Source organism: Tauraco erythrolophus, chromosome 5 (assembly GCF_009769465.1).
Source record: "Tauraco erythrolophus isolate bTauEry1 chromosome 5, bTauEry1.pri, whole genome shotgun sequence".
Lineage (NCBI taxonomy): Eukaryota > Metazoa > Chordata > Aves > Musophagiformes > Musophagidae > Tauraco > Tauraco erythrolophus.
The window spans coordinates 76823053-76850862 of NC_141469.1; the positions used below are offsets into that span (position 1 = coordinate 76823053).

Below are 27810 nucleotides of genomic sequence, written 5' to 3' on the forward strand. Positions count from 1 at the left end.
GAGCACATCATATGAAATAAAGATGATCACTGAAATAGCAATTGGCTTCTTATATGGGAAAATAAGTACTTTAATAATTACCTTTGAGAAGACTTAACTTCCTTGCTGCTTTTCTTTCTTTCTTCCCCAAAGCAAGCTGATACACAAGTCATTTTTGTGTGATGTGTTTTTCAGATATGGAGACAAGTGAAAAAATCCAGAAAAGTGGAGTTCTTCAGGTCTTCGCAAGTCTGTTGACGCCACAATCTTCCTGCACAGCAAAAGTAGCTAACATCATAGCAGAAGTAGCCAGAAATGGTGAGGTATTCTACAAGAACTTTTCTGCTGGAACATCTTCAGTTTTTCACCTCACTTGTCAGTATGTTTTTCTTCATTTATGTTTTCATTTTGTAGATTAGACACCTTTCATATCCCTCCCTTTCACTTTTTTTGTTTTGTCAAATTTTGTTTCTCTACTTTTTAAATACAATCAAACCAGCATTTAGCTGCTGAAATTTTTTTAGTCCTTACTTTCATGCTGTTTAGTTTTTAAGACAATCAATAGTATAATTTATTGGACAGAAGTAGCACACCACTGGCTTTATGAAATGCATATAGAAAAAAAAGATGTGCATCATTTGTGCATCCAGTTACATATAGTGCATGCAGTTACAACAGTAGTATGTACACAGATGGTTCAGGGATAATAGATAGTTTCTTTGGTCTGAGGTTTATGATAACGTTATTACCATTATGTGGCCTTTGATAGAATCAGAGAATCATATCATAGAATGGTTTGGGTTGGAAGGGACCTCAAAGATCATCTAGTTCCAACCCCCCTGTCATGGGCAGGGACACCCTCCACTACACCAGGTTGTCCAAAGCCTCATCCAACCTGGCCTTGAACACTTCCAGGGATGGGGCATCCACAACTTCTCTGGGCAACCTGTTCCAGTGCCTCATCACCCTCAGAGTGAAGAATTTCTTCCTTATATCTAACCTAAATCTGCCCTCTTTCAGTTTAAAGTGATTACTTTGATACCACACCTAAACCTGTTACTCCTACTGAAAAAGCGTTATATGTGTTAGAGTAAGAGCCCAAGATCCCAGATGAGAATCAGAGGTCCATTTTGGTATGTATTCTATACATGAAGTCTTATAATGTAGGAAATAATCTAAAACTAATTTTTTTTTTCTTTAGAGAGAATTATGTTAAATCCCACCCAATACCCTGCATACCTTGAGCTCAAATAAATGGCCTCATATCTGCAGGCAGGCGCTACTGGCAGACCCTGTGACAAGGGTAGAGGAGGTTTGTGGCTGACTTTTCTCACTCCTTTACTTGCTGCCATCCCAGCCAAAGAGGCACAGATTGCTTTTTGCACTTTCCTTCCCCAGAGGCCAGGCAGAGAAAAGAAGGATGCCTCTCAACTGCTGTCCACATGCAGGCCTGGCAGACATATCCCTCTCCCTCTGTAAACTCTCATGATGCCTCTTCAGAGAAGAGGCTACATTATTGCTGACTATTTCCATGTTCTCTTTCCACCTTTTCTTTGAAATCACAACACTACAGCTTCTTACTGATAGCCCCATTCCTGTGCATTGTTTCCTGCAAGATTGTCTTACAGACCATTTTATCCAGCGTCTTTCAAATCTGAATTAATACATGAAATCTCTGAATAGTTTCTAATGTACTCTTTTCCCTGCCAGCTTTTAAATTACTGTTATGAGTACACTCTTCAGAAGAGCTGGCATTTTACCTGTTTCATCATACAAAATAGTTTTTGTCTTTTTCTTAGAGTTATTAGCAGGTGTAACAGGGATCTCTGGCAGCCAAGGTTAAAGTGAGGGTATTCAGAAATTATTTAAGGTGCCCAGTGCTTTCAAGACTGAGATGAGCTGGATGTTTCTCTTTGGATTCTAACTCTGTTGAAATAGTTGCGTAAGCAGCATAGCAGGGAACACCTCATTTGAATTCTGTTGTTTTCTTTGTCGTCTTACATAAGAACAGAAGTGTTTCATGCTTTTATTGCACCTTTTTTCAACAAGCTTCAGGGCACTTTGAGAAATCAGTGTTATCAACATCCTACAGATAGTAGGCATTAAACCCAGGCAGTTGAACTGATTTCCCTATGGTCACACCATGCAGCACTAGCAGAGCTAGGAGTAGTGCCTCTGACTCTGTTTTTTACTGATAAAAGAGCATCTTTTTATTCCCCACTTCTTGTTTTCCTTCCCCATTCCCCTCATCAGATCCCTCTACTTCCCTCAGCGTTTTTATCATGTTTCATCTCCTCCTTTTTACCTCGTTGTGCTCTTGCTCTGCTTCACCTCTCCAGCTCACATGACTCTTCCTCCTACCAACACAAGCTCATGTCAGTCTCTCCCATTTTAAATATCCAAACAGACAAAGCTCACTCTGGCTACAGCCGTTTCCCTTTCAACTGTAAGCATACTGAAGGCTCAGATGTACTCACTATGTGGAGTTTCTCTCCCCACTGTGGACCTTTTAAACTCTCTTCCAAGGTCTTTAGTCTTCTCTTCTTTGCCAGGTGTAGGAATGAGAACATCATCTTCACAATCTGTAACATTACAACACAATTACATTTCTCGTTCAAAATCTGGTCCTCCTTTGGTTTATGTTACTCTGTCCTCAATAGTTCTCCTCCTAACTTCTTGAGCAATTCTTCAGTTTCCTTCACAGGATCTGCTTCATTTTCCTGCCAGGTTAGTGGAAACCTTCTAAATGACTCTGTTCTTTGTTACCTTCAAGAAGGAAGGAGAGAGAGAAGACAGAAGGAGGAACATAATACATTTAATAAATAAACGTTGAGATGAAGATGAAAGTGGGTCATAAAGAAACAGACAAAAAGTTACAAGGGCATGGCAAGACCAATTTTAAAGAAGTATCTCATATTTGTTCTGTTCATTATGATGGATACCATCACCATTTATCACAGTATAGCATCTGTCTACCATTTTAAAATGTTACAGTATCTTAGCAAGGTGGATCAATTGTGCTGACTACTGTCTTCTGTTGGACCTGTGCAAGTGTACAGATACTGCTGATTCTACTTCATTTACTTGTTGATATGTCAATCATCACATGAGGATTGCTTACCTCTATGACAATTATTTCTTTAGCTAAAATAACACTGCAGGATTAACTACAAAAGGTACAAGATTTTGGAGTGTTTAAGATGTATTTGTACTTCTAGCATTGAATGAAATCTTTGAGTTATTGGCATGAGGGGTTCTGTTGATCCAGAATCAAAAAAAAGTTTCTCATGGTTTTTTTTATGGGAATTGTTCACCTCAGTTCATTCTGTCTCATAAATGACTAAGTAACAGAAAGGTAAACTGGTTTTGGAAGATCCAACATAGTCTAGGATCCAGAAGAGAAATAATTTGCAATTCACAACAAATCAAAAACTTATTGACATTTTGCCTATTACAATGCGACATCTCTGAAGGGTGCTCTGTAGTAAACTACTAAAGTAACACTATTGGTGTATCAGGTGGTTGATTCTGTAAGCTTCCCTTGTAAAACATGCAGCACAGTGCCTGCCTAACTGTAGCTCCTTCTGGAGACCAGGATACTTCTCTATCTATGACTTGCAAGGATGTGAAATACTACTTTGGTTCTCTGTGACTGGGGGATGTAGCAGGAAGGAAGGACAGAAAGGTAGAGAACTTTCCAGTGAACAGGTCCTTTAGCTTTCCTGCTATGGTGGGCATCAGTTAGACTGTGGAAAGGTACAGGCCTTTGGGCTCACCTATTGTGTCTTGTATTTCTTGTTTGTTCTTTTTCGGTTGCTTACCTTCTAAATAAAGAGCTTGCTACGTAGCTTTAATTCCTTTTTTAACATTTTTTTAAAGCAGAAGCTTTTCAGGAGTTCTAATTAAGGGAATAGAGAGTAAAAAAATGCTGCTTATTTTAGAGTATAAATACTAGTTTTAAGTCATCTTTGGTGTTATTTAGTAATTTTAATTTATGTTGAATTTGTTGAGGTGGAGAAAAAAGTTGTGAATTCATTGTTCTTTTCAGCACTTCTTTATGATGCTAAAAACATGCTCAGTCTGAGCTATGTTAAATTAGTTTCCATGGAAGTCAATTAAATACTCTTAATTCCTTCTAAATTAACAAATAATGGAAAGAACGTAAGCCCAAATCCTGACTTGGGCTTATTCTCTAGAAACTTGCATGAGAACTTCCATTGTTTGTCTGTGCATATGTTTATTCTCACAAAAGGCCCAGTTGCAATGCCAGTGTAACTGGAACGGATGAAACTGGAAAAAGCCAGCTTGCTTTAACAGGCTTTACATTATTTGCAGAATTTATGCGGAACCCATGTGTGGATGCCGGGTTGATCCCTCCTTTGGTGCAGCTGTTAAACTGCAAAGACCAGGAAGTATTGCTCCAAACAGGACGTGCTCTGGGCAATATATGCTACGATAGCCGTGAGTGTTGAAATATGCCATATTTTGTAGATGCTCTTGTAGGAGGGAGGGGAGTGGTTTGGTGTTCTCTACTTTGTGTACTGGTGAGTCATTTTCCTCTTTTCTTGATTTTTATTTACCACACAACTAATTCTAATTGTATGGGACAATTGAACATCCCATTTGCATTATGCTTTTGTGACAGAAAGATTAAAAAAACTGTTGCAATATTGTGATACAACTGGATGTAAGAATAGAAAAGATTTGTGATTCTGGGTTTGTTTTTTTAAACATAATGAGTTAGGTTTTCAAAGAGCAGGCGCTACATACACAGAGGCCTGAACAGTTAATTTATCCTTAAACAGATTGTCTCGGAAGGGAATAGACAGAATCAGAAGGGAATATTCATATTCTACCAGTCCCAAAGCTGTGCAAAGCTATCTGTGGCTGAAATGATGCCTGAGCTATGTTGCTGATTCTCAGAATTCTTATGCAGCCAATCAATTGCTCCAAGATTACATATTGGTATTTTTGACAATCAGGGGTTACGGAGAGGGGAGGTTGGTGAGGGTTTTTAGCTTTTTGTGGGCACAATAAATTTTGCACTGCCAAGCAATTGAGTTTTGAAATGCAGTTGTGACTCCATGTGCTGATTACATGGATGGATGTGTCATTTGCAAAACCAAACCACCAGTTGCAGTGTTTTGAACATGCAGCCTTACTATCCCGTACTTGAAATATTTTTATAAAAGCAAGTGCACGATAAATATGGTACAAAAGCAGAGGCACCAGGAACATCCTTCTATGTATATGAAGGAATTAGAAGCCTGTGGATGTCTGCAGATGGGAAGTGAGATGACATTGTAAAAGCATTTTGTTATCTTGAGATTTAGTGCCTTATTTTGTATGGCAATAAATTTTCTTTGTACTATGTGTTACATTTACTAAAAGTTTTACTGTTCTGAATACTGTCTGTTGAAAACACTGAATTATTATTAGCCTTTCTCCTTGCTAATTTTTTTCATCCTAGTTTGGAAATTTACATTTTATATTGTTTTAAATTACCTTGCCTTTGACCTCAGGGAAGTTAATCAGATTTTCCATGCGGGCATTTCCATTTACAGATAACTACTGCTTGAGGATGTAATGTACAATTCTTTTATTTAGGATTTTTTTTAAGGTGACCAATCAACTGAACAGCTGCTTCTCCATGGAAACTTGAGGTTGAAGCTGTTGAACCTTCTGTAACATAATTTATTTACTATATTTTATTTCAGGGTCGTATGTGATATAAAGCTCACTCCCAGGTGTCACTGGTTTATTTCATATAAATAGAATCTATGTAACTATTCATGTCATTGTTGTTAAACTCACATTTTTTCATGAAATACAACATGGTCACGCAAAAATGGTTTTGTAGTATCAGGTATTGTGGACTACTGCTGGGTCTTACAGTGCAGGTTTTATCCTGTACAGAAAAGCTGTATTATATGCCTGGTGTTGCCCTTCTGTGGAGCAAAGCTGGCACTGATGCAATCTACGGTAGGCAATGATGTGTTCTGTATGTCATGTGTTGCTCTGCTCCTGTGGGAAGACAGTCACTATCCTCCCTGTGTATTTGAATAAGATTAATGAATAAAGTATAATAAAATGTCACAAAAATAGAGATTAGCATCTTGAATTTGAGTGGAAGAGGCTATTTACAGTGCTTATTTATCACATCCACCCTATCTGACGTTATTTTGTATGTTATCTTAACGTGCCATGATTATGTAGTTATGTAGTTATGTACCCTATCCTAAATTCTTATTTACGACAAATACTTTCAATATGCTTATTACTATAAAATTTAATATATTTTCATTTATGACTATTATTTTTCCCTAACAAAGAGCTTTAAAGTATAACAAAGACAAGGTGTAGAGGCCAATAGTTCTAACAAAAAATGTTGTTATGTATTGATAGTCTTTTTCTTTTCAGTTGAGACAAAAGGAGCTATTACCCTTCTGATAACTAGAACTCATAGGAATTTGAAATACATCAATAACTGTATTTTACCATATTCATGAGCGTTTTTTCACCTCTACTGCCCATGTAATTATAACATGCAGTAATGAAGAAGGTCTTTAAGTCCTAAATCAATGTTAGGCTGAAATTATGAAATCAAGTCTATATTGAATGGCTCATAGAAACATTTCTATTTATGGAAAGCCCAATTATCCTGTATTTCATCCCAGCAAGCACGCATCATTTTGTTTAGTGACAGTTTGTGCAAAAAGGAGTTAATAAGGTCTCTATTGTTGAGAGAAGTCTGCATGGCGCAGGATGAAAGTTGTGGGACAAATGGCCTTCCCTGTAGGAAGTGGCCTTGCAGAAAAGGGGTTTTTTTCTTGATTAAATGAAAATGGCAGTGGTTTCTCAGAGTTCACAGATCCCAGAGTTGCTGCATAAAGGCAACATCATTTCCACGTAAGTTCAGGAGGGACTACTGGTGGAATGGGGCTGCTGTGGAAAGGTAATTCGTGGCTAAGTCCCAATGCTTGAAGAGGTTTACTACCTTCCACAAGGTAAAAAGGGAATTACACACTTGCTGGCCAGAGACCTTACTGACCATTCACCTTCTCACAGAAAACATGAAATTAAACCCTGTTGACTTACTCATAGATTTTTCTTCTCTATTAAGTTTGAAGTACGCATGCAGTGTTATTGTCTCAGTACTCACCAGTGTTAGCCCCCTAAAATAATACTGAATCACCTCTTTGAGCATGTAAGAAAATACAGAGAATTAAATGCATTTTGTAAGCAGTTAAAGAGGAAAAAATACATCAAATTTATCCCAAGCAGCCTTGAGAGCATCGTTTTTCAAGTATTTGAGTAGTGATCTGCTTCATGCAAATAATTACAAAGCAGAGTAGAAGGAAGCTTTGTTAATACTGATGAGGCTTCTAGTCTCCTTGCCTTCCTTTTGTATTCAGAGACGAAAGAAACAATTTTCATAGAATCGTAAAATGGTTTTAGTTAAAAGGAACTTTCAAGCTCATCTAGTTTCAACATCTCTGCCATGGGCAGGGACACCTTCCACTAGATCAGGTTGCTCAAAGACTCATACAACCTGGCCTTGAACACCTCCAGGGATGGGGCATCCACAACTTCTCTGGGCAACCTGTTCCAGTGCTTCACGACCCTCACAGTGAAGAATTTCTTCCTCAGATCTAATTGAAATCTCCCCTCTTTCAGTTTAAAGCCATTGCCCCTTGTCCTAGCACTCCATGCTCTTGTAAAAAGTCCCTCTCCAGCTTTCCTGTAGGCCCCTTCAGGTACTGGAAGACTGCTAGAACATCTCCCCAGAGCCTTCTCTTCTTCAGGCTGAACAACCCCAACTCTCTCAGCATGTCCTCATAGGAGAGGTGCTCCAGCCCTTGGATCGCTTTTGTGGCCCTCCTCTGGGCCCACTCCAGCAGCTTCATGTCATTCCTATGTCGGAAGGTGGGATCTCACAAGAGCAGAGTAGAGAGGCAGAATCACCTCCCTCGACCTGCTGGCCACGCTTCTTTTGATGCAGCCCAGGATATGGTTGGCTTTCTGGGCTGCAAGCACACATTGCCGGCTCATGTTGAGCTTCTCATCCACCAGCACTCCCAAGTCCTTTTCCTCAGGGCTGCTCTCAATCCATTCTCTGCCCAGCCTGTACTTGTGCTTGGGATTGCCCTGACCCACGTGCAGGACCTTGCACTTGGCCTTGTTGAACTTCATGAGGTTCTCACAGACCCACCTCTCCAGCCTATCAAGGTCCCTCTGGATGGCATCCCTTCTGTCCAGTGTGTCCACAACACCACACAACTTGGTGTCATCTGCAAACTTGCTGAGGGTGCACTCAATCCCACTGTCCATGTCACCAACAAAGATGTTAAATAGCACTGGTCCCAGTACCGACCCCTGAGGAACACCACTCGTCACTGGCCTCCAGTTGGACATTGAATCGTTGACCACAGCTCTGAGTGCAACCACCCAGCCAATTTCTTATCCACCGAGTGGTCCATCCATTAAAACCATGTCTTTCCAGTTTAGAGACAAGGACGTCATGTGGGACAGTGTCAAATGCTATGGACAAGTCCAAGTAGATGATATCATTTGCTCTTCCCTTATCCACCAAAGCTGTAACCCCATCTTAGAAGGCCACGAAATTTGTCAGGCATGATTTGCCCTTAGTGAAGCCATGTTGGCTGTCACCAGTCACGTCCTTATTTTCCATGTGCCTTAGCATAGTTGACAGGAGGATTTGCTCCATGATCTTGCTGGGCACAGAGGTGAGATTGACTGGCCTGTAATTCCCTGGGTCTTCCTTTTTTTCCCCTTTTTAAAAATGGGGGCCATATTTTCCCTTTTCCATTCGGCGGAAGCTTCACTGGACTGCCATGACTTCTCAAATGTGATGGATGGTGGCTTAGCAACTTCATCCGCCAGTTCCCCCTCACAAGAGGCAAAAAGTAGCCAAAAGATTTTAATTTAGAAGCAATGAATTTAACTAATCACAGACTGTTCAGTGCTGTCCTGCAATTTAAGAACAGATACATTACTACATGTTCCTGTACAGTCTGTAATTTTTCTACATGCTTTATCTACTAAACGCCACGTACACCTCGGCCCCCAAATTTTCGTCAAAGCAGAAAGTGCTAAGCAAAGAAATGGAGACGTGATCTCTCCTCCTCTCCCTCCTGCTTTCTCCCCCACTATATCTACAGCCTGTACCAAGTACAGCTGCTTGTACTTCCGTATCCCCAGACAACAGATTCCTCAGCCTCACTCAGGGACAGAATTTTGTCTGAACCATACTACTAGATGCAAAGCTCCTAGCCCACTCATTCCTTTTAACCACCAGTTATGTTTTTTCGCTTATAAGCAAAGCTAAATTCTTAGGCATTGTCCGTCAGAGCATAAGACCTATCCTAGCTGCTTCACCACTCTTTATCCATGAAGCAAACTATGGCTTCTTTTCTACTGTCTTTCTTTCCAGTCCCTCCCTGCTCTTCTCCCCAGCACTGTTTCTTTAGTAAGTCTGTTCATTTAGGGCTGTTAAAGATGTACAGATGTTACAGACTAACAGGGCATACCTCCAAATCTAAGTTCCCCCTGCACCTTGGTTCCACATGCAACATGAAGATCTCAACTCCATTGTTTGGGAAAGGTTATGTTTAACATAATATGGTTCTTGCTACAAAAAACAATGTCTTGAGTCGGAGCAGATTGGTTAATTCTGCTGTAGATAAAGCCTAAAAATGATTTGCTACTATCAGCTCTGGCAGTTGGGATATTAAGTTAAAGAACAGCATTATTCAAATTGCAGCTACTGGTCACTTCATGAACAACCTGATGGTGACTACATACCTCAGCTCTTTCTGCTGGCTTCTTTCCCAGTAGACTGGGAAGACTCTGTTGACTTGATCATCTGGCAGATTGAGTGCTTAGGGGACAGGGAGACTGAGAGCACAGTTTTCAAGTTAGGCCTGTCTTCTTGGAAGACCCACATGAGAATGCAGGAGAAAGACAAAACCTGACTATAGCCAGGTCTCTGTCCTGCTCTGACACCCCACACACCAATGCAGTTTGTGCAGACGAAAGATCGGGCCAAGCAGATAAAGTTTAGTCAATAATTTTAGTGGAAGATGATGCTATGTTAAAATTCTAGTATTTTCTTAGCAGATAATATCCTCACAATATTTTTATCATTAAGTTTGTGATGCACATGCTATCTTAATCTCAGTGATCTTTCCACAGGTAGTTTGTTACACACTTCAGTTTTGAACTGATTGACAAACTATTTTCCTGTGTTTCTATATAGCAATGAGCACACTATTGAAGGTACCGTAATTATACTATGAAAGTGAGAAGAGGAAGGATATTTAGAGTCTGATTCAGCAGCCATACTGAGTCATTCTGATTTACTTCAGTTGAGATTAGATTAGACTCTTACCTATTAGAAAATAATTCCTTCTTGCTGTTTAGAGCATCTGCATATTCTAAAAGCTATAAAACGGAAATAAGCTCTCCATATATCCCTATCTTGTAGGGGAAAAGAAAAATTTCTTATTCTGCCCTTCTGTGGTATTCATATTAATGGTAATACTTAGAGACCTCCTTGGGCAATCTCAAAGCTATTGCTTTTTGCACCCATCCACAACCTTCTTTCTTCATGAAATCACCAGCCTGGCTACATATTCTCACCAACCATACTTCATGATATAAACAGCTATAGCTGTTGGAACGAAACTAAAAACGCCAACTCATTCTATATAGGCCCTCCTCTGACAGCTGTTTATCTGCCTTTTTCTGCAGGAAATTCACTGGATCCTTTTCTCATTTTCCAAGCTGTACATTTCTTTGTTATTTACCCAGTCTTACTTGTATTGATGGCAAGACTCGTCACTGACGGGGCCTTTCACATAGACCCAGAGCTCTCTTGATTGCAGCCTTAACACCAGACTGCGAACATTGTACCACTCTTGATAAAAAGATCTTACATGTACTATAAATTCTGTATGTGCAGCTGCCCATCCTATGAGGATGTACAGACTTCTTGCAGAGATCTGCTAAGAAAGACGAAGTATAAAAATAAGAAACTACTCAATTGTACAGTTACATATATCTCCTCTCAGGATCTAAAGCAGAAGACCAGACACTTAAGAATTAAACATACTGGAAAGAAGTTAAATTCAGTTTTCTTCAAAAAATGGCATAACCCTTTTCAGTACCATATGGAACACCATCAGAATCCTAGAACACAACTGGTGTTGGTAATGGCACACTACTGGCTAATTATTTTCTTGAAGGTCACCCTGATTCATGCAGCCAGGCAGCAGAGTCTTTCACTTTTCATTGTACTCGATCCTACCAAATGCAAATGCCACCTTCTAAGCTGTTTCCCAAGCAATATCATGAAATCGAGACCAGATGATTAACTTGTTGCTAGAAAACTGATTATTACAGCTTAGAGAGAATTAAAATTCTAGTATTTAATTGTACGGTAATAGTTTTACCTTTAGATCTGTCCTCTCCAAGGCACATCAGAGTCTTAGAAAAACTATAGCATTTTTAAGTTAGAAGTCCTTGATAATGCAGTATTTTTTCCAAGCCTCTGCAGCACAAGTATTTCGTCGGCTAGAAACTAAGCATGCCATATGCATGCCAACACATACTTTCACAGTAATATTTAGTTCTTATAAGCAATTAATCATGAATGTTCTTAGGAAGCTGTTAAACAATATTATTCTAGTTTACTTGTTTAATAGCTGGCCTAAATGGAATCAGAACGATGAGGAAATCTTCCTAGAGCCATTTGAAATATGATACAAAAAACAAGAAGTCTCCTTCTCAGGCTATTAGTCTTTCTAAAATTTAAATTCTAAATATTAACTCTACTGAAACAAGTGGCAAAATTCTCATGACTTAAGCCAAAACTTAACAGAAGCCCACATGGGGAAAATAATAATAATAAAAAAAATCCAAAACGCCATAGATTTGCAACCTTTCTCTTCTTTAAGATGAAAGTATGAGGCCTGATTTTCTGTTTGTGTTTAAAGAGTACAGGTATGATAGGTCCTGCTTATCTTCTGCAGTGCAAATATTCTTCCTCTTCCTATTTTTTCCAGGAAGATTATTTGAATAAGCAGAATAAGTAGATTAGAATTCTGTCAGTACAGGTACAATAAAATAAAATCTAAGAAATAAAGCAGATTTTTTTCCTTACCTTCTCTCCCTCTAGCATTTCATTCACAGTCTGTAAAGTTTATGTATTGCTTATACTTTGACAAGCTCAGAGATAGCTGCATAATTTGCAGTCAAAATAGAAGCCACAGGCAACAAGGAAATTAAAAAAAAAAAAGGGAAAAAAAAGATAAGCGATGAAAGATGTTTCCAAGGTCTTAAAGGTTATCATGAACAGACTTGGAAAGAAATCCTACTTTATTCACTAGATCTTGCATCCACCCTAAAAGCAAGTTAAGGATTCAAACTTTGGTTAAGGACTGAGCTATTTCTTCATACTTTGAAGCTAAACAAAGCAGGAGAGGCGAAAACTTGGAATTCCCCTAATATTTATGAGAACTGAAAAAAAAAAATCATTATCAGGAGGAAAAGCTTTTAGATTTTAAGTAAGAACAAGTGATCACAACAAGATACGTAACTCACTTTTCTTTCAATTCAATCTCCCTTTTCATGTCTTTTTTCACTTTGCCTTTTAAGATATTTGAAATTGTTCATATTTATGTATAACTGCACACCTCAATGTTGCATTTATATCTAAGGAATACTGCGCAACGCTCAGGAACAGAAATTGGACACTACTGGCAAAGAACTACATTAGCAAAATCTATCCCTTAATGCAGTGAAGCTCTTGAATGTCTAAGCCAGGGGACTGGGACTCTGTTTAGTTAGAGGGATTTTATAACACTATTTGTACACTAATATAAACGAGAGAGAGTGCCCACCAGAGGAAGTTGCAGCGTTAGCATTTGATAAAAGATTGTGAGGAAAGACTTAGGTAAAACTACAGATAATAGTAAGATGGTTATCATCAGCAAAGCACAATGAAGTTGTGTTCCTGTCACATGAGGTGCCAGTGTGTATGAACAAAGTTGGTCTTCGAGCCTCCTTGATCCTGAGACTGGTGTGTGTCTGGTTAATTGTCCAGCCAGCGGCATGTCCTGAGGAGTCAGGGTGAATGCCTTGAATACCCTATCTACAACAGCATTCACATTTCCCTGAAAAAGAGAGTCACTTACCTGAGACGGGTCCAGTGTATCACCCACATCTCGACACCACCTGGCCTCTGGCATGGAGGCTGTTCTGCAGCTGTAGTGCATTGATAGTTGTCCTCCAGTAAAATCGATGGGTTGCTTTCTGCTAAGGAGGTAAAAGATTTTCTAAAAGAAAACACTTTTTGCTGTTCTTTCTCAGGCTGTATCCTACAACCTTTCAGATACAAGAATCTTCTACAGGTCAGCTCCTCCATGCAGGCTGCACACTAACAAGCACGCTGCTGCTTGGAGTTGCTTTGAAAGGCCAGGTCCCCTCACTCCTCCCAGGCTTCATCTTATGGGGCAAGGACAGCACAACCCCAAACCCAAGACTTACCCCAGCTTTTCCGAGATCCCAAGGCCACTTGTTACTTTCTCACTTCTCTGAATAATTTTCTTTCTTGCCAGGGCCTAATAGAATCCACAAACACACTTCATGGGTTTGGGTTTTTCTGGGGGGTTGGTTTAATTTTTTGGGTTTTTGGGCTTTTCTCAACCTACTCCAAATCCCTGTGGGTGATATGGGGAGCTTTCTGGGACTGCTCCTCTGGCTTGTTTAGTGGCAACCCACAGCTCCTTCAGCTAGCAGCACCGCTCTCGCACAGCATCAGGCTAAGCCTCTTGGCCAACCTCCTTTCAGCAGCACCCAGCAGAATGCCCCTGTTCTGCACCAGACGGGGACCGTGCCATGCTCAGTTCACACCCCTGTTCTTCAAGAGCTGATAGACAACGTTGCAGTCAAGGCCTGGGAGTAAAAATTATAAATTAACTGCTGTGTGCTGTTAACAGCATGAGATTCTATAAATATCTATTTAGCAGTGTAGAAAAACTGCCTGATGTTTTACTGTATAATTGGATTCTGTGATTTATGTCATGCTGTATGAAATGATAAGCATAGGCTGGCTTCAGCTCTGACTCTCATAAACCTAGAGTAATTTGTTTCACTGCAGTGAAATTACTAAGGAGTTACATAGAGTTATAAAATGAACGGAACAGTCTGTTTCAAGCATATTAAAAGCACATAGAAAGGAAGTCAGAACGAAGTGCTACATTCAACTATGAGGACCTTCACAGGACTTTTGTGTATCTAGTACAACTTTTTCATACTGCTTGGCTTCTTTATTTTCCAATAGAATGCAGTAGTGGAAATTACTACATTTTAAAAACTAAAATCTCCTTGGAACCCAGAACAAATTATCTGCCAGTAACGAGACTAGTAGTATTCTATGTCTTGTAACTCATAAGAACATTTCTGCTGTTATGTTGAAATCTCAGGTCCACTAGTAGAATTTGACTGGAAGTGAAGTATTGAAACATCTTGAACAGTAAACTCGTCACTGTCTGATTTTGTAGACAAAAGAAATCCCACAATACTCATGAGAGAGATCGGGGCTTGATGGCATTGGTATCCTATGGTCTACACATTGAACATCTTAAAAGGAGTCTGCCAAAAATACCACTAGATCTCCATTTGGATACAACATTTAAAAATTGCATTTGTTATAATAAACCAGTTGCATAAGAGGGCCGGTACACTGCTGCATCAGTTGTCATTAGCCAGCAAATATGCTGGCAACAGCTTTATCGAAAAAGATCAATGCTACCTATTTTCAGTCCTTCAAGGCACTATATTAAAAGATAGCGTTCTGTTAGCATTTCTAGTTTATTGTTTGCATATTTACTATTTTAGCAGTAATTTCTAAAAGAATAACTTGAGGCAATATCCTCATTGCAGCTAGAGTTAGGGCAGCTAGAGATAGTTGCCAGCAATTTAAGATGAACTGATTACAAGACTGTTCTCTTTATGTCTGAAGCAAAAAGCATATAGAATCGTAGAATGGTTTGGGTTGGAAAGGGCCTTAAAAATCATCTGGCTCCAACCCCCCTACCACAGGCAGAGACACTTTCCACTAGATCAGGCTGCTCAAAGGCTCATCCTACCTGGCCTTGAACACTTCCAGGGATGAGGCATCCACAACTTCTCTGGGCAACCTATTCCAGTGCTTCATCACCCTCACAGTGAAAAATTTCTTCCTTATATCTAATCAAAATCTCCCCTCTTTCAGTGTAAATCCGTTAGCCCTTGTCCTACCACTGCATGCCCTTGTAAAAAGTCCCCTTCCAGCTTTATAATAGTGCAATATAATTACATGAAGCTTACTTTCCTTGAAAAAATAAAATTTGTGCATTGCTGCTCTGTAACAGGGTTGTAGTCTTGCAATCAAAGAATTGACAGGGTCCAGAATTCAGTGATTGAAAAGCATACATAAACAGATTCTAGATAAAAAGTAGGGTCATGCATTAAAGCTGAATGACAACACTGCATTAAATGTTTTATCTTTACAGTGTTCGGACAGGAAAAAAAAAGGTAAACACACAGTTTATATAATTGGCAATGTTTTCTCTAATGTGTATGTAGATAACGTGGTTTACACTAGCTAAGTGTTTGTCCTTAACTGTTTTTTTAATATTTTCTCTTTCTATTTTCTTAATAAGAGAGAAAACATGTAAGCAGGACCTTTCTTCTGTTGGAGTTCTACTCCTGCTGTGTTTTCCTTATGCATGGCCATAATTTTCTGTATGTCACATCATAATTTCCTCTGCAGCAGCCAGTTTGATGCTATAGAAGATTATAACTTCAGGTGAAAGAACAAGCAGCAGAGGCACACGAATGCCTCAGTACAAAAACCATGCAAAGAGGACCTAATTAAAAAATAGGGGAAAATAAAAATAGAACATGTAGAAAGAACTCTTCCCCATCCCCACCTTGGACTACGGTAAATTACTTCATCTTTAAAAAAATAATAATCAAAGAAAAATGTTATCCATGAGGCACTTGCATTTATACCAGTGCAACTATTTACACCAATAAACTTTTGTAGAACATGAACTGGAGAAAGGAGAATTCAGATTTCCAGTTGCAAGACACAAACAGAACATTTCAAAGAACAAATCTTAAATTTGAAGCCCAAAAGATTATTTCTGAGAAATGCTGTCAAGTAGTTTTCTAGCTGATAGATCTGAGAAATGGGTATATTTTTGAAGCCTATGTATATAATAAACATTTTAACAACATGATAACTTGTGATTACTGATGCATTCTAAAGATTATATCTATTTTACGCATTTTGAGTCTGCAAACCAGTATAGGGCCCCTACTGAGAAATATCATTGCATACAAAATTATATAGCGAACCACAAAATTCATAGTTCAGAATGAAGATACAGTAACAAAGACTTAGCAAAGAACCGTTTGGAAAGCAATGTCACTGTGGCCATCATTATGTAAAGATAGGATAGGCAAAGATAATATGGAGTGTTCATACCTTACCTTTTTCATGACATGGACAAGCTTTCAAACAACCATTCAGTATATCACTAAACTGAACATATTTTTCTATGCTTTTACGTAGTCGTTATTTAACTAGCTATGATGCCATCATCACCAGAATCATAGACATCTACCTAATTTTTACCAGCCTGTGGGTTTACCCACCATACATACACTTAAATAATGGTGTGCATCTTTACAGGACCAGAATAATTTCTGAAGTACAAATGACTTCTGCAGTTTAAATATTAGAGATGATGAAGAGAAAAGTTTGGAATAATGGAGGAACCGGACCAATATATTTTAAAACTTAGTTTAAAATAGGGTAAAAAAAGAGTTTTTAGAACTGTCTAAAACTGTGCTGTTTTTCTCTCGTGAAGACACAGCTCTATATCCTAATAGAACATTAATAAGAAATGTTTTTGTCCCTATCTGTATGAGAAGCATCTGCTTCTTTAAATGTCACTTGGATTGGCAGAGCTTAAACTATATTAAAAAAGGGGGCCAGCATGAAAACAACAGTGTTAATTTAAGGTTTAGATGAAAGAGCACGATGTGAGTTATTCGCCAAAATATTTCCTGATCTCTGCCTCTACTATGACACAGCCCTTTGCCTGATGTAATTATATTTCCAGAAATAATAACCTTATAGTGGTGACAAAAATCAAAGTATTGGTGCATCTGTTTTAGAAATAACTCATTGGCTGTATATAGCTTATGCTTTACATTGTTTTCATACTTTAAGCTGTCACTTTAATTCCTTTTTCCCGTTAACCTTTTATGACTTAGTGGTTTGCGATAGAGTTTGGTAAACCGGTGAAGAAAACTCAAGGGAAAATTATGCAAATACATCTCGGGAAAAGCAAATTGCAACTACTCTAAGTGCTGCATTTTAAAGATCTACCAATCATACGCAATAAAAAATTTTGATCTTTGACTTGGGCGTCCATTGGAGCAGGCATGGCTGAGCCCCAGGGAAATTTGACAAGACTGTTCACAGGGGGAATGTGAGCAGTCATAGTAATTTGATAATCTACACTAAAACCTAGTTATGCATAAAAGTCCAGTGAGCAACTCAGGATAGAAAAAGAGACTGTACTAATTCTTAGAGATGGTTGCGTGCATTGGGCTACAGAACATTGTGGAAGTAATAACTCATTCTGTAATAAATCTTACTGTGCGTTTTGTAGGAAAAAAAATACCTCTGGTCTCTTGGGTTATTATTCTGGCATCTTTAAACATTATTATGTGTACTTTTTTAAAAAAAAATAAAGCCATACAACAGCATTGCCCTTTGTGAGCTGTAGTGAAGAATTTTTAAGCAGAAATGCGAATGCTCTCATTAAACTGTTCAGTCACTGATCTCCTAGGAATAGCAAATGTTTATTTTAAAAGGTCACAGGAAAAAATTTCAACACAGCTTCTGGGAGGCTGGAAGCACGTTAAGTGTGGGAGTTCATAGAGCTACTAAACTGCAAGGTAATAGTTGGATTGAGAATAAGACATGGCAACATGCTGTGGTCTTGCTTTGACTGGAAATGGTTTGGAGTTCGGTGAGTATTCTTGTGTGCAAAATCTGTTTCTTAGCGACAGAACAGGGAGAAGCAAGTTGATAAGAAGTACATGGAGCATTCTGAGTCAGAATTACACTTCTTGCTTGGGAATGCAACGGGGTGTCAATAGGCTGAGCTTGGAGTGGGTAGCCAGGACCTCCAGAATTTTCCTCCTACATACGCTACAGGATTCTTTGTAGCCCTGTACTAATGAGCTGAGTTAATCCTCTTGGACATAAGAAGGCAGCATCAGAAGGTCCTGATTATAGCACTAGCCCAGATCTGTTCCTCAGCCAGCTGCCTGGGGCAGAGAAGCAGCAATGCAGGGTGAACTCTAACATGGGGAAGAGGTGGAGCAACAAACTCAGTTAAGGCATCTCTCTACCAGCCTATGGAGTCACATCAAAGTCTGGCACTCACAGCCTGCCACCTGCTTGGGAGGGATCTTGAAGTTCATTTTCCCCTAACTTTCTGAGTATACTATAGAGACAGAGAGACATTTCTTGGAGTGAGATTTGTGTCTGAAACTTTATGCCTTACTTTTGCTGTCTATACAGCGGAAGCTGATTATCTATTTACCTAACAAAAATATTGTGTAGATAAGAATTTTGTCATGTATTTGAAGTGAAACTATTATGTACTTAAAGATACAGCAGTTCTTGATATATAACTTCTTTGACAAACCAGTGAGAATGGAAGTAAAAAAATATATGAATCAGTGTCTTACAACAAATGAAAATCTATCACACAATTATTTTCAGTGGAGTTGTGCCAAATTCCATCCAGGAAAGGAACTTGGCTTGTAACTGTTGTTTGGGTTTTTAACCCTTGGTTCCAAACCCTCACCTGACTCTACCTTTATATTTATATTATTCTTTGCTTACATATTTTATATGCAGTTCCATATCAAGACACAGGAAGAAGCTTGAGACCTGATTCTTATCTCAAGCTTAATTTTATCATAGAATCATAGAATGGTTAGGGTTGGAAGGGACCTCAAAGATCATCTAGTTCCAACCCCCATGCTATGAGCAGGGAAACCCTCCACTACACCAGGTTGCCCAAAGCCTCATCCAACCTGGCCTTGAACACTTCCAGGGATGGGGCATCTACAACTTCTCTGGGCAACCTGTTCCACTGCCTCACCACCCTCAGAGGGAAAAATTTCTTTCTTATATCTAATCTAAATCTGCCCTCTTTCAATTTAAATCCATTGCCCCTTGTCCTATCACTACATGCCCTTGTAAAAAGTCCTTCCCCAGCTTTTCTGTAGGCTCCCTTTAAGTACTGGAAAGCTGCAATAAGGTCACCCTGGAGCCTTCTCTTCTCCAGGCTGAACAGCCCCAACTTTCTTGGCCTGTCTTCATAGCAGAGGTGTTCCAATTATGGTTTTAGTTTGTTGGTTTCAGTTGCATTATAGTTATTTGAGGACCGCATTCAGTCCGTCTGGTCCAGAATCAGTGATTCAGTTTTGTTTTGCACACCTGTTCACACCTGGTTTGACTCACAAAACAGGTCAGTCAAATACAAAATCATGTGTTTGCATAACTTTTGTAACAAAAAAATATGAGAAGAAGATACATAAAACAGGATGCTGGAAAGTTCCAGCCAAGTTCAGGTTTTTTTGACTCTGCTGATTTAGTAAACATAAGCACTGAATCTGAACACCTGTGTATATTTTCTCACTATATTATGGTGTAGGACTTCTTTTCATTTCAGCATTATGCCTACATTTGTCACTGCGTCAAGGGTGTAAGAGATTTATTTCTTTTATATTTCTCCTTTTTTATAGTCCTTCCTTGACACAGAATCTTACCTTGAGCTTGTTTGCCTGTAAACAGATTCCAGTTTCTCCTTTTTCAAAATAGAACATACATACCTTCAGTGAAACAGAGTCCTCTGATGTCCTGATCATGTCCAAGGTGGAGACAGTCATGGCTGTAACGTTTTTCCTATGTGGCATGTATCTCAGTTATTCTGCAAAATATTTATTACCAAAGTAATAAATTTAATAGTTAAGATCCACCAAGAATTACCCTTCCTCCTTCAGCTCCACTCAGCAAATTATCTGAAGTTCCTATGTATACCCCTCATATAAATATATGTGTATATAATGAAAAGATATAGTGTAAGTGTATATACAATACTTGTAATCCTTTTTTTTATATATAGTATGTAAGGGGTGTATGTGCCTCATAAGTAGTATTAACAAGAATTGGAAGATTTAGAAGCTTCTTTTTGCAGAGCTCTGTAACACTTTATAGCGGAAGATCATACGATAAATGTGGATAGCCTTAGTTTTCATACTGAATACATTGCAGAATGAGGAAAACTTGGTAGCTTGACCTCCACATATGATGGGGAGAGAGAGGAGTGGTGAATAACAAGGGAAAGAGAAGATTTGCTCTGGGACCATTAAGAAATTGGAGAGGGTGTTTTTTTTTCTTATTTTCCAAAACTTTTGCTTCAGTGATTTTCCCCCAAGGTTTTGTTGTCATCCAGGTTTTCCAGTTGATTCCAACTGTAACTTATCTGGAAATCTCCCCTTTTGGAAGCCCTGGAATTTTAAGTTATTGACTGTTGTCTGTTGCTGATTGCCTTCTGGGAAAGGAAGCGGTATTGTCGATTACTGTAATAGAAGGCCAATTTTTCCTTTATTCCTACACTTATACATGAAATCTGATTTGTTCTTCAGAAACAGTTCCATATAAAATTGTGGTGTGTTATTTACAAAACGTCAGAACATTGTAGTCTATTATAGATGCAGAGTGAATTTTTCTTTTAGCCGTACAAAAAGAATCTAATAGTGGTATTAAATTACAGGTATTGAAGTACAAAGAACATGTTGTGTGGCAGAGCAAGTGCATGAACAGAGTTTGTGACTGGGAACAAGTACTTCTGTCTGCTTTGTCTGTTTTAGTCCCCATTTTGTTTTTAGGTAACCTGAGCAATTTATTTTCTGTATTTCAATTTCTCGATCTACATAATGACAAGAGTAACTTATCTGGTCTACAAGAGTAATTTATCTGGTCTACAAGAGTTTATGGACTAGGCTTTGTAAAGTGCTCAGAACCTCCCTCTGGCAAAACTCCATGTATCTTCAGAATATTATTTATCAGCTCCAGCCGCTTTGCCTCAAACACTGATCTTCTTCACAAAGGTATTAGCACGAGGTGGTTAATCCCTTTTGTTGTAGGTGTTTTCACTTTCCTAGCTCTGTTGCAGTAAAGGCTGGCCCTCAAGCATCTCTCTAGATGAATTTGACAACACTGGAGGACTTACTTCACACTGCTTAAAATCTCTGGTTTGATGATTACTGTTTTGTTTGGGACTCTACGGTGGGTTTTGGTTTCATTTTTTTTTTAATGTAACTCTTTGTTTTACAGATGAGGGCAGGAACGCAGTTGACCGTGCAGGTGGTGCACATATTGTAGTAGACCATATAAGGTCACTGTGCAGTAAAACAGATCCAGCCAGTGAGAAGCTCTTGACTGTCTTTTGTGGCATGCTGATGAACTATAGCAATGAGAATGGTAAACAACACCGAAAATTTGCTTTATGTCTACCAGGAGAACAACCCCATCAAAAAAAGAAAAAAGATGAAAGTTAAAGTCAACTGTAGGTTTATATTGTGGATACTAACACTAAGTTATTCTGAAAAGATCAAGTACCTCAATTCACATACACAATTTTCTGTTTCACTAAAATTATGTTCCCAAAAATACTAGATATCTTCCGGATGCAATTCCACATAGCATATCATATAAAGTTTTAAAATCCATATCTGGAATTTACTACTTTGTCTAAAAGCAATACCTGGAGATATATCATACACCTTAGGAAAAAAAACAGATTTACAGAAGTAAACTAGAAGGCTACATTGTCTTCTCTTTTTCATTTAGTATCAAACAACACCGTAAGACTAATTTGTCACAGGCATACAGTGTTGACTTGTCGATGATTTGGGGGTGTATATGCCAAACAGTTTTCCTTAATCGTTTTTCTCCTTGTGAAAGGTATATAAAAACATGTTACTTTAAGATAAATGGGGAATAATTTATGTATATGTTTCACACTCTTCTGTTATCCCATTAAATGGAGATGTTTAGAGGCTGGGACAAAACCACAAGATAGTATCTTAAATGAGAAATCCTTGACCACTGAGAGTAAGAAAATCTGCTCTGAACTACACGTTCTACAAACATACTGATATTTTAGTACCTAGTTTGCTTCTGCACGCAAGTGTGGTAGTATGCCAAAGAATATTTTGCAGTGTTTACACAGTTCCAAGTTTTTAAAAGTTGAATCTCTAGGAAAATTGGGATAAATGAGGAAAGCTAAATAGAGGCTGTTCTCCTGACTTGTACTGGCACAGATTGCAAATGTAGTTAGCAAATCACATTGTTGCTTCCATTATGCCCATTTCCTGAATTTTGTAGTGCTTTATCTTAGGAAGAAATAGCATCTTTATTAGCTGCTCACCATTTCCTTGAAGTTATCACTTGCTGCAACTCACTTTCCAAACCTACGTCCCCGAAACTCTTCTACTTCCCAGGATGGTCCATAGGGGTTTTTTTGTGTGTTTTTGTTGTTGTTGGTGGTGGTTGGTTGGTTTTGGTGTTTTTTTTTTTTAACTTTTACTGTATACATTTTTAATCTGGTCTATCATAATCTTCTAGCATAGTTTCCTTGTGTCTTTTCTGTGCCATCTCTCTGGAGCTCTCCACTCTTAGTGTTACTTACCCACCTCCAAATATCATTGGTTTATGTGTCTCATCTCTTTCTCTTGTTCTTACATTCTTTTTTTCTCCTCTTTTCCTAGCATTATCTAAGAATACTTTTTTACAATACTTCTCCCTTCTTCTCCAAATAGCGACTTTCTAGTTCCTTTATTTCATGTATTTTTCAGGAACTGTTTTGCTTGATGTCTGCATGAGTGTCACATTTTATTTACATTTCAGAGTGTTATATTTTCTTTATTTGTTAAAATACTTGGAGCAAATAGATATTCTCACCTCTAAACTACCAGAATCCTCTGTATTAATTAAGACTAATGAGCATCCAGTATATTTGGTAGCTCAAGACAGACTAGTCCAAAAGTGCTGTGTAGACATACTGTATCAGTTTCACTTCAGTGAGCAAGCTCCCAGCAGATCTTCCCTAGGAAAACTAATTATGAGATAAATCTCCCAAACAAGCAGCTTCTGAACAGTTTAACTATTATGAGCATTGAATAAATTACTCATTCCATCTAGTAAAATAGCTTATTCTGATACAATCAATAAAGCAGTTGCTGGGGGCTTACCGGACCCTTACCTTACCCCACATACTTGGTGGTCTCCACGAAAAAGACCTTCTTGTAGGGACCCAGCTCCTGTTTGGCCCAGCACCCATAGGTATGCTGTGTAAGAGTTGTGTCCTGTAGTTCCATTGTAAATTTCCCCACTGACTGGGGCAACCACACAATTAAACACCAAATAATCTGCTAAATCAATATTAAAAAAAAAAAAATTAAAATTACATTTTTAGAAGACAACTCAGTGACCATATCTGCAGCATGTGCATGGAGAGACAAGTACAGTTGGGCCATAGTTGTGAATTTTCAGGACAACAGTCAATGTCAGATATGAGCCCAAGACAACCACTTACTTCCACACGTTGCAGCATCAGGTGGCTAATGTCCTGAGTAAGTGCAGTTCTTTGCTGACCCATTAAACATGAAAACTCAGATTGTCCTGACAGTTAATTGTGCTCACAGATTAGCGGATACCATTGTCAGGATTTACTCGCAAAGGCTTGATCCTATGTTCCATATGAAGAAGATGAACACTGCACTGGTATTGCTGAAGGATGAGGGGTAGGGGATTGCAGCCTAGAGTCCCAGATTGTTTTGTCAGTAGTTATGGAAGCAAATTGGACAAAAATAAAATAAAAAAAATATTGGAAATGTAAGAAGGAAGTGTTTCAGTCTTTGAAATAGCACTTCTACCTTCTCTTTTCTTGTTTCTGTAATCTTTTCCTGCTTAGCATGCTATGTTGCAGAATTACAGGTGAAGACTTTGAAGATTTCTTTACTGCTTTTAATGACTCTTTTAAGTTGCACTAGCTGTCCAGATAAGGATGATTACAGCACATTTGGTTCTTAGTTACATTTAATTATCTGTGAGGACCGTAATATTTTCTAATCCTTAGTATTTTATGAGCCAAGACTATATAGGTAGTTTTATTTGATCCTAAACTGTTTGGCATTCCTGGTCAACTAATTGCCCTCTTTTTCTAATAGCTACTACTTTATTTTTAACAGCTATCAACTACCTTGTTTTTTTAACATGAGAGACTCATTCTTGAGTACTCCAAGTTTTTGGATTAGCATAGGGATTTATTGCATGTGTCTTACAAAAATGGCAACTAAAGAGCAGCTACAATATTTTCTTCTCCTAAACAGAGCAAATTAGTGGAGCATTCTTATCTTGTCTCGATTCTGAACATTCAGCTTGCAATTTTAACTCCATTCATAACACTGTTGTCTAAGCTTTAAAACGTAAGATTCTCTTCACAAGGTTTTGTGCCATCTGCTTGTGTTCAGGAATTATTTTTGCCTGCTGTCTCAAATCTTTCTTTGCCTCTTTAGTATCTTACCATTTCATTAATCACTACAATGTTAACAGAACAAACTCAGGTTTGGCATCTTTTGCAGTTCTTTTAAGCTTATTCTTAAAAAGCGTCAATTTTTAATTTCATTGCTGGAGATTTTTTCCCTTTGCCTTTAGCCCAGATTATCTTGACCCTCTCTGTGATAATCGTATTTTACTGCCCAAATTTAATCAGAAACAAATAGCTCATCCCTGCTTTCCATTAGTTCTTAAAATGCAAAGTTGTAGGTATGGTTAGGAATGAAACAAACATGTCACACATGTTCATGAATGTTTTTGGTCATATCTTAATCCCAAAAGAAGCAAGTCTTGACAAAAACCTATAATAATTCTTTCTGTGTCGAGTTATGCAAACTTTATTTGAGGTAAAGAGTACCCATGCTTAAAGCTGCTGTTCTGGCACCTTTCACTGGGTTCAGTATGTTGTTGTGCTTCTCCCATTCTGAAGACAGTTATTATTACATATAGTCTCTGTGCAGCTATGAATCTGTTTAAGAGCAAGAAGCAAAATAGGCTTGGATAAAAGTGTGAAAAACTAATAACTAAATTAATAAAACTAATAATCATATGCAAACACTCCCATAAAAGAGAATTAGTGACATGAATAGTTATTCTGCAGCTCTCGTAATCGTGTGAGCCAAGACTATTTACAAGTTAATGGGATCAGTCTATAAGGTAGCTAATTGTCTCTTGAGATTTATAAAACAAACCATGAACGCATTTTTAAAGAAATGCAGAAATGATGGAAGAACTAGGCCAACTGGCTTATTAGGTAGTCAGACTGGAGATCAGAAGTTAACTGGATACAGTATGCATATATGAAAGTATACATATATTTATATAAGGGCGTATAGATATAGATTAAAATAATTATAGATTTCTTTTTCATCTCATTTCATATTAAACTTCAGTCTGTCAAGGTTGTCTTTCCTTCAGTGCCTTTGTAAAATGTGACATTCTGATGTTAAATCGTACAACTGCCAAGCCTTTCTTATTCTCACAAAACTCTTAGTGACTGGAATGAATGTTGGGGACTGAGTTGCACTGTTTACCATCTGCAGATGCTATATAAATACACAAGAAATGAAAGGGAGATTTATGGCACCATTATTATGGTCTAACAGCAATATTTCAGTAATGCTTCCTTCTGAGACTTACCTTTGTTAATTTTCAAGCTTACCATGGTTTTTGTTTCATTTACATCACAGCTAAAGATGTCTAGCATGCTTTCAAGTCCTAAATATACAAATGCAAAGTAACCTAAAGCATGTAAAAGCAGATAAAAAGTAAGATTTCCCTGCCCATGGCAGGGGGGTTGGAACTGGATGATCTTTGAGGTCCCTTCCAACCCTAACCATTCTATGATTCTATGTTTTTTATACCAGTGAGATAAGCAATACTGTCACTTATATGATGATTGAACATAGATGTGGGGATTGCAAGCAGGTTTCTCTAGGGTATGAAATTATGCCATCAATTTGTACAAAACAAATTTTCCTTTAGCATTATAATCACAGTTACTAATGAAACTGAAATGACTAGTTGCTTTCTGAAATTCTGTCCAAAATCATGAACTAGCCTAAATCAGCACTTTAAACTCAAATGCCCCCAATAAAGTTCTCAATTTGGGATATTCTCCCCAGATCTTACTCTTTGGAGTTTCCATGTGTGTCACCGAAGGACATGGAGCCATTGAAATTCAAGTTTTAGGTAGGTAATTCTTTGTGCTGGCGCATGTATTGATTGCCTTTTATCTACCTGTATATGCATCTGTACAGCATCACTGTCAGTGCTTTTCACCCCAAGAAAACACAGAGGCGTCTTACTAGTGCAATATGTGATAGCAGTGTAAAATTTGAGATAATTCCTTTTGTGGCTTTAAGTCATAAATTCAGAAGAGGCATTCAGTTTTTCATGCTTCGTGCTCACTATACATCAAGTTCTGCTTAGGAAGCTGATAGAAACGCTGTTTCATCCTGAGACACGATGTTGCCTGGCTTCATGGCTCACTTTAGTCCTGTATCAGGCAACTGCTTGCAGGATGGATGCATGTGTCCCCTGAATTTGTCACCTGCTCTAGTAGGGCCTTAACGCTTCCTGCAATGAAAGACTGAAGTACGCAGTTATGCCAAGTTACCCAGTCTGCCGTCTTTCATAGGAGAGCCCGACAACTGCTGCTTACTCACTTCAGCTGAGACTGAACCACTTAGATGGTTTTAATTTCTCTGAACTAAAAAGTCCTGTAGGTCTCCATACCAGTGAGAAGCATAATACTTCTTAATATACTGACTTTGCTCTTATATTTACTAGAGAAAGAGCCTCCTATAGATGTAATGACAGATGTAAATGACAAGTTCAGAATTTGTATCGCAAGCTCAGGCTTAAGTATAAACATAGCAAATAGCTGCTGGTCGCCTTTTATTTTCAAAGGTTTCGTCTCTGCAGCTTTGTGACTTGCAGGGTTGTCCTGTTTTTGGCAGAGGAGAAAATTTATCCTTTCACTTGCTGTGGTTAAGGCATCAATATCTGCCTTATCAGCAATTCTGGTAATCCCATTCCTACCACTGTAGACTGTTCCTGTGCTCAGATGCCATCCTTCTACACCAGGGAAATAAGACTGGTATAGAGTCAAGTATAATACCTGACTTTTGACCCAGTGCAACTGTTCTTTCCTGACATATTTTCTTTTTCCTTTTTTCCCCACTTGGGAATTCTAGAGGCCCTTTAATCTGTGCACTTTTGAACAATAATATATCCTTCTATTTAGCTCTTCGGATTCCTGTTTCCTTTCAAAGATGGATATGGTTTCCCTTTTTTCACTCCTCTTCTCCTCCATGCTTTTTATATATTTTGTATTAAGAAAGAGACAGCAGAAAAAAAAACCTGCTCAAAATAGAGAGTTTATGTTTCTGATGTCAGGACACTTTGCCAAATGAAGCCCATAAAGATTAATTGTCTCTTTGTCCATTACAGTTGGATAAAGTGATTTTAGAGTGACTAAAGGCATAGTCTAGTAACAAAGCAATTTCTTTCCACATAATTTTCTATGGCATTTGTGGTTT

The 27810-nt window shown here is 38.3% G+C and overlaps 1 protein-coding gene across 1 annotated transcript in view; it reads left to right on the forward strand.

Annotated features, from left to right (window-relative positions):
* The window catches only part of RAP1GDS1 (Rap1 GTPase-GDP dissociation stimulator 1), a 218129-nt gene that overhangs the window by 170310 nt on the left and 20009 nt on the right, over positions 1 to 27810 (forward strand). Inside the window, exons 7-9 of the mRNA XM_086612508.1 lie at positions 175 to 297; positions 4315 to 4440; positions 21482 to 21628. Coding sequence (XP_086468634.1) covers positions 175 to 297; positions 4315 to 4440; positions 21482 to 21628 — 396 coding nt within the window. The remainder of the gene's footprint in view (positions 1 to 174; positions 298 to 4314; positions 4441 to 21481; positions 21629 to 27810) is intronic.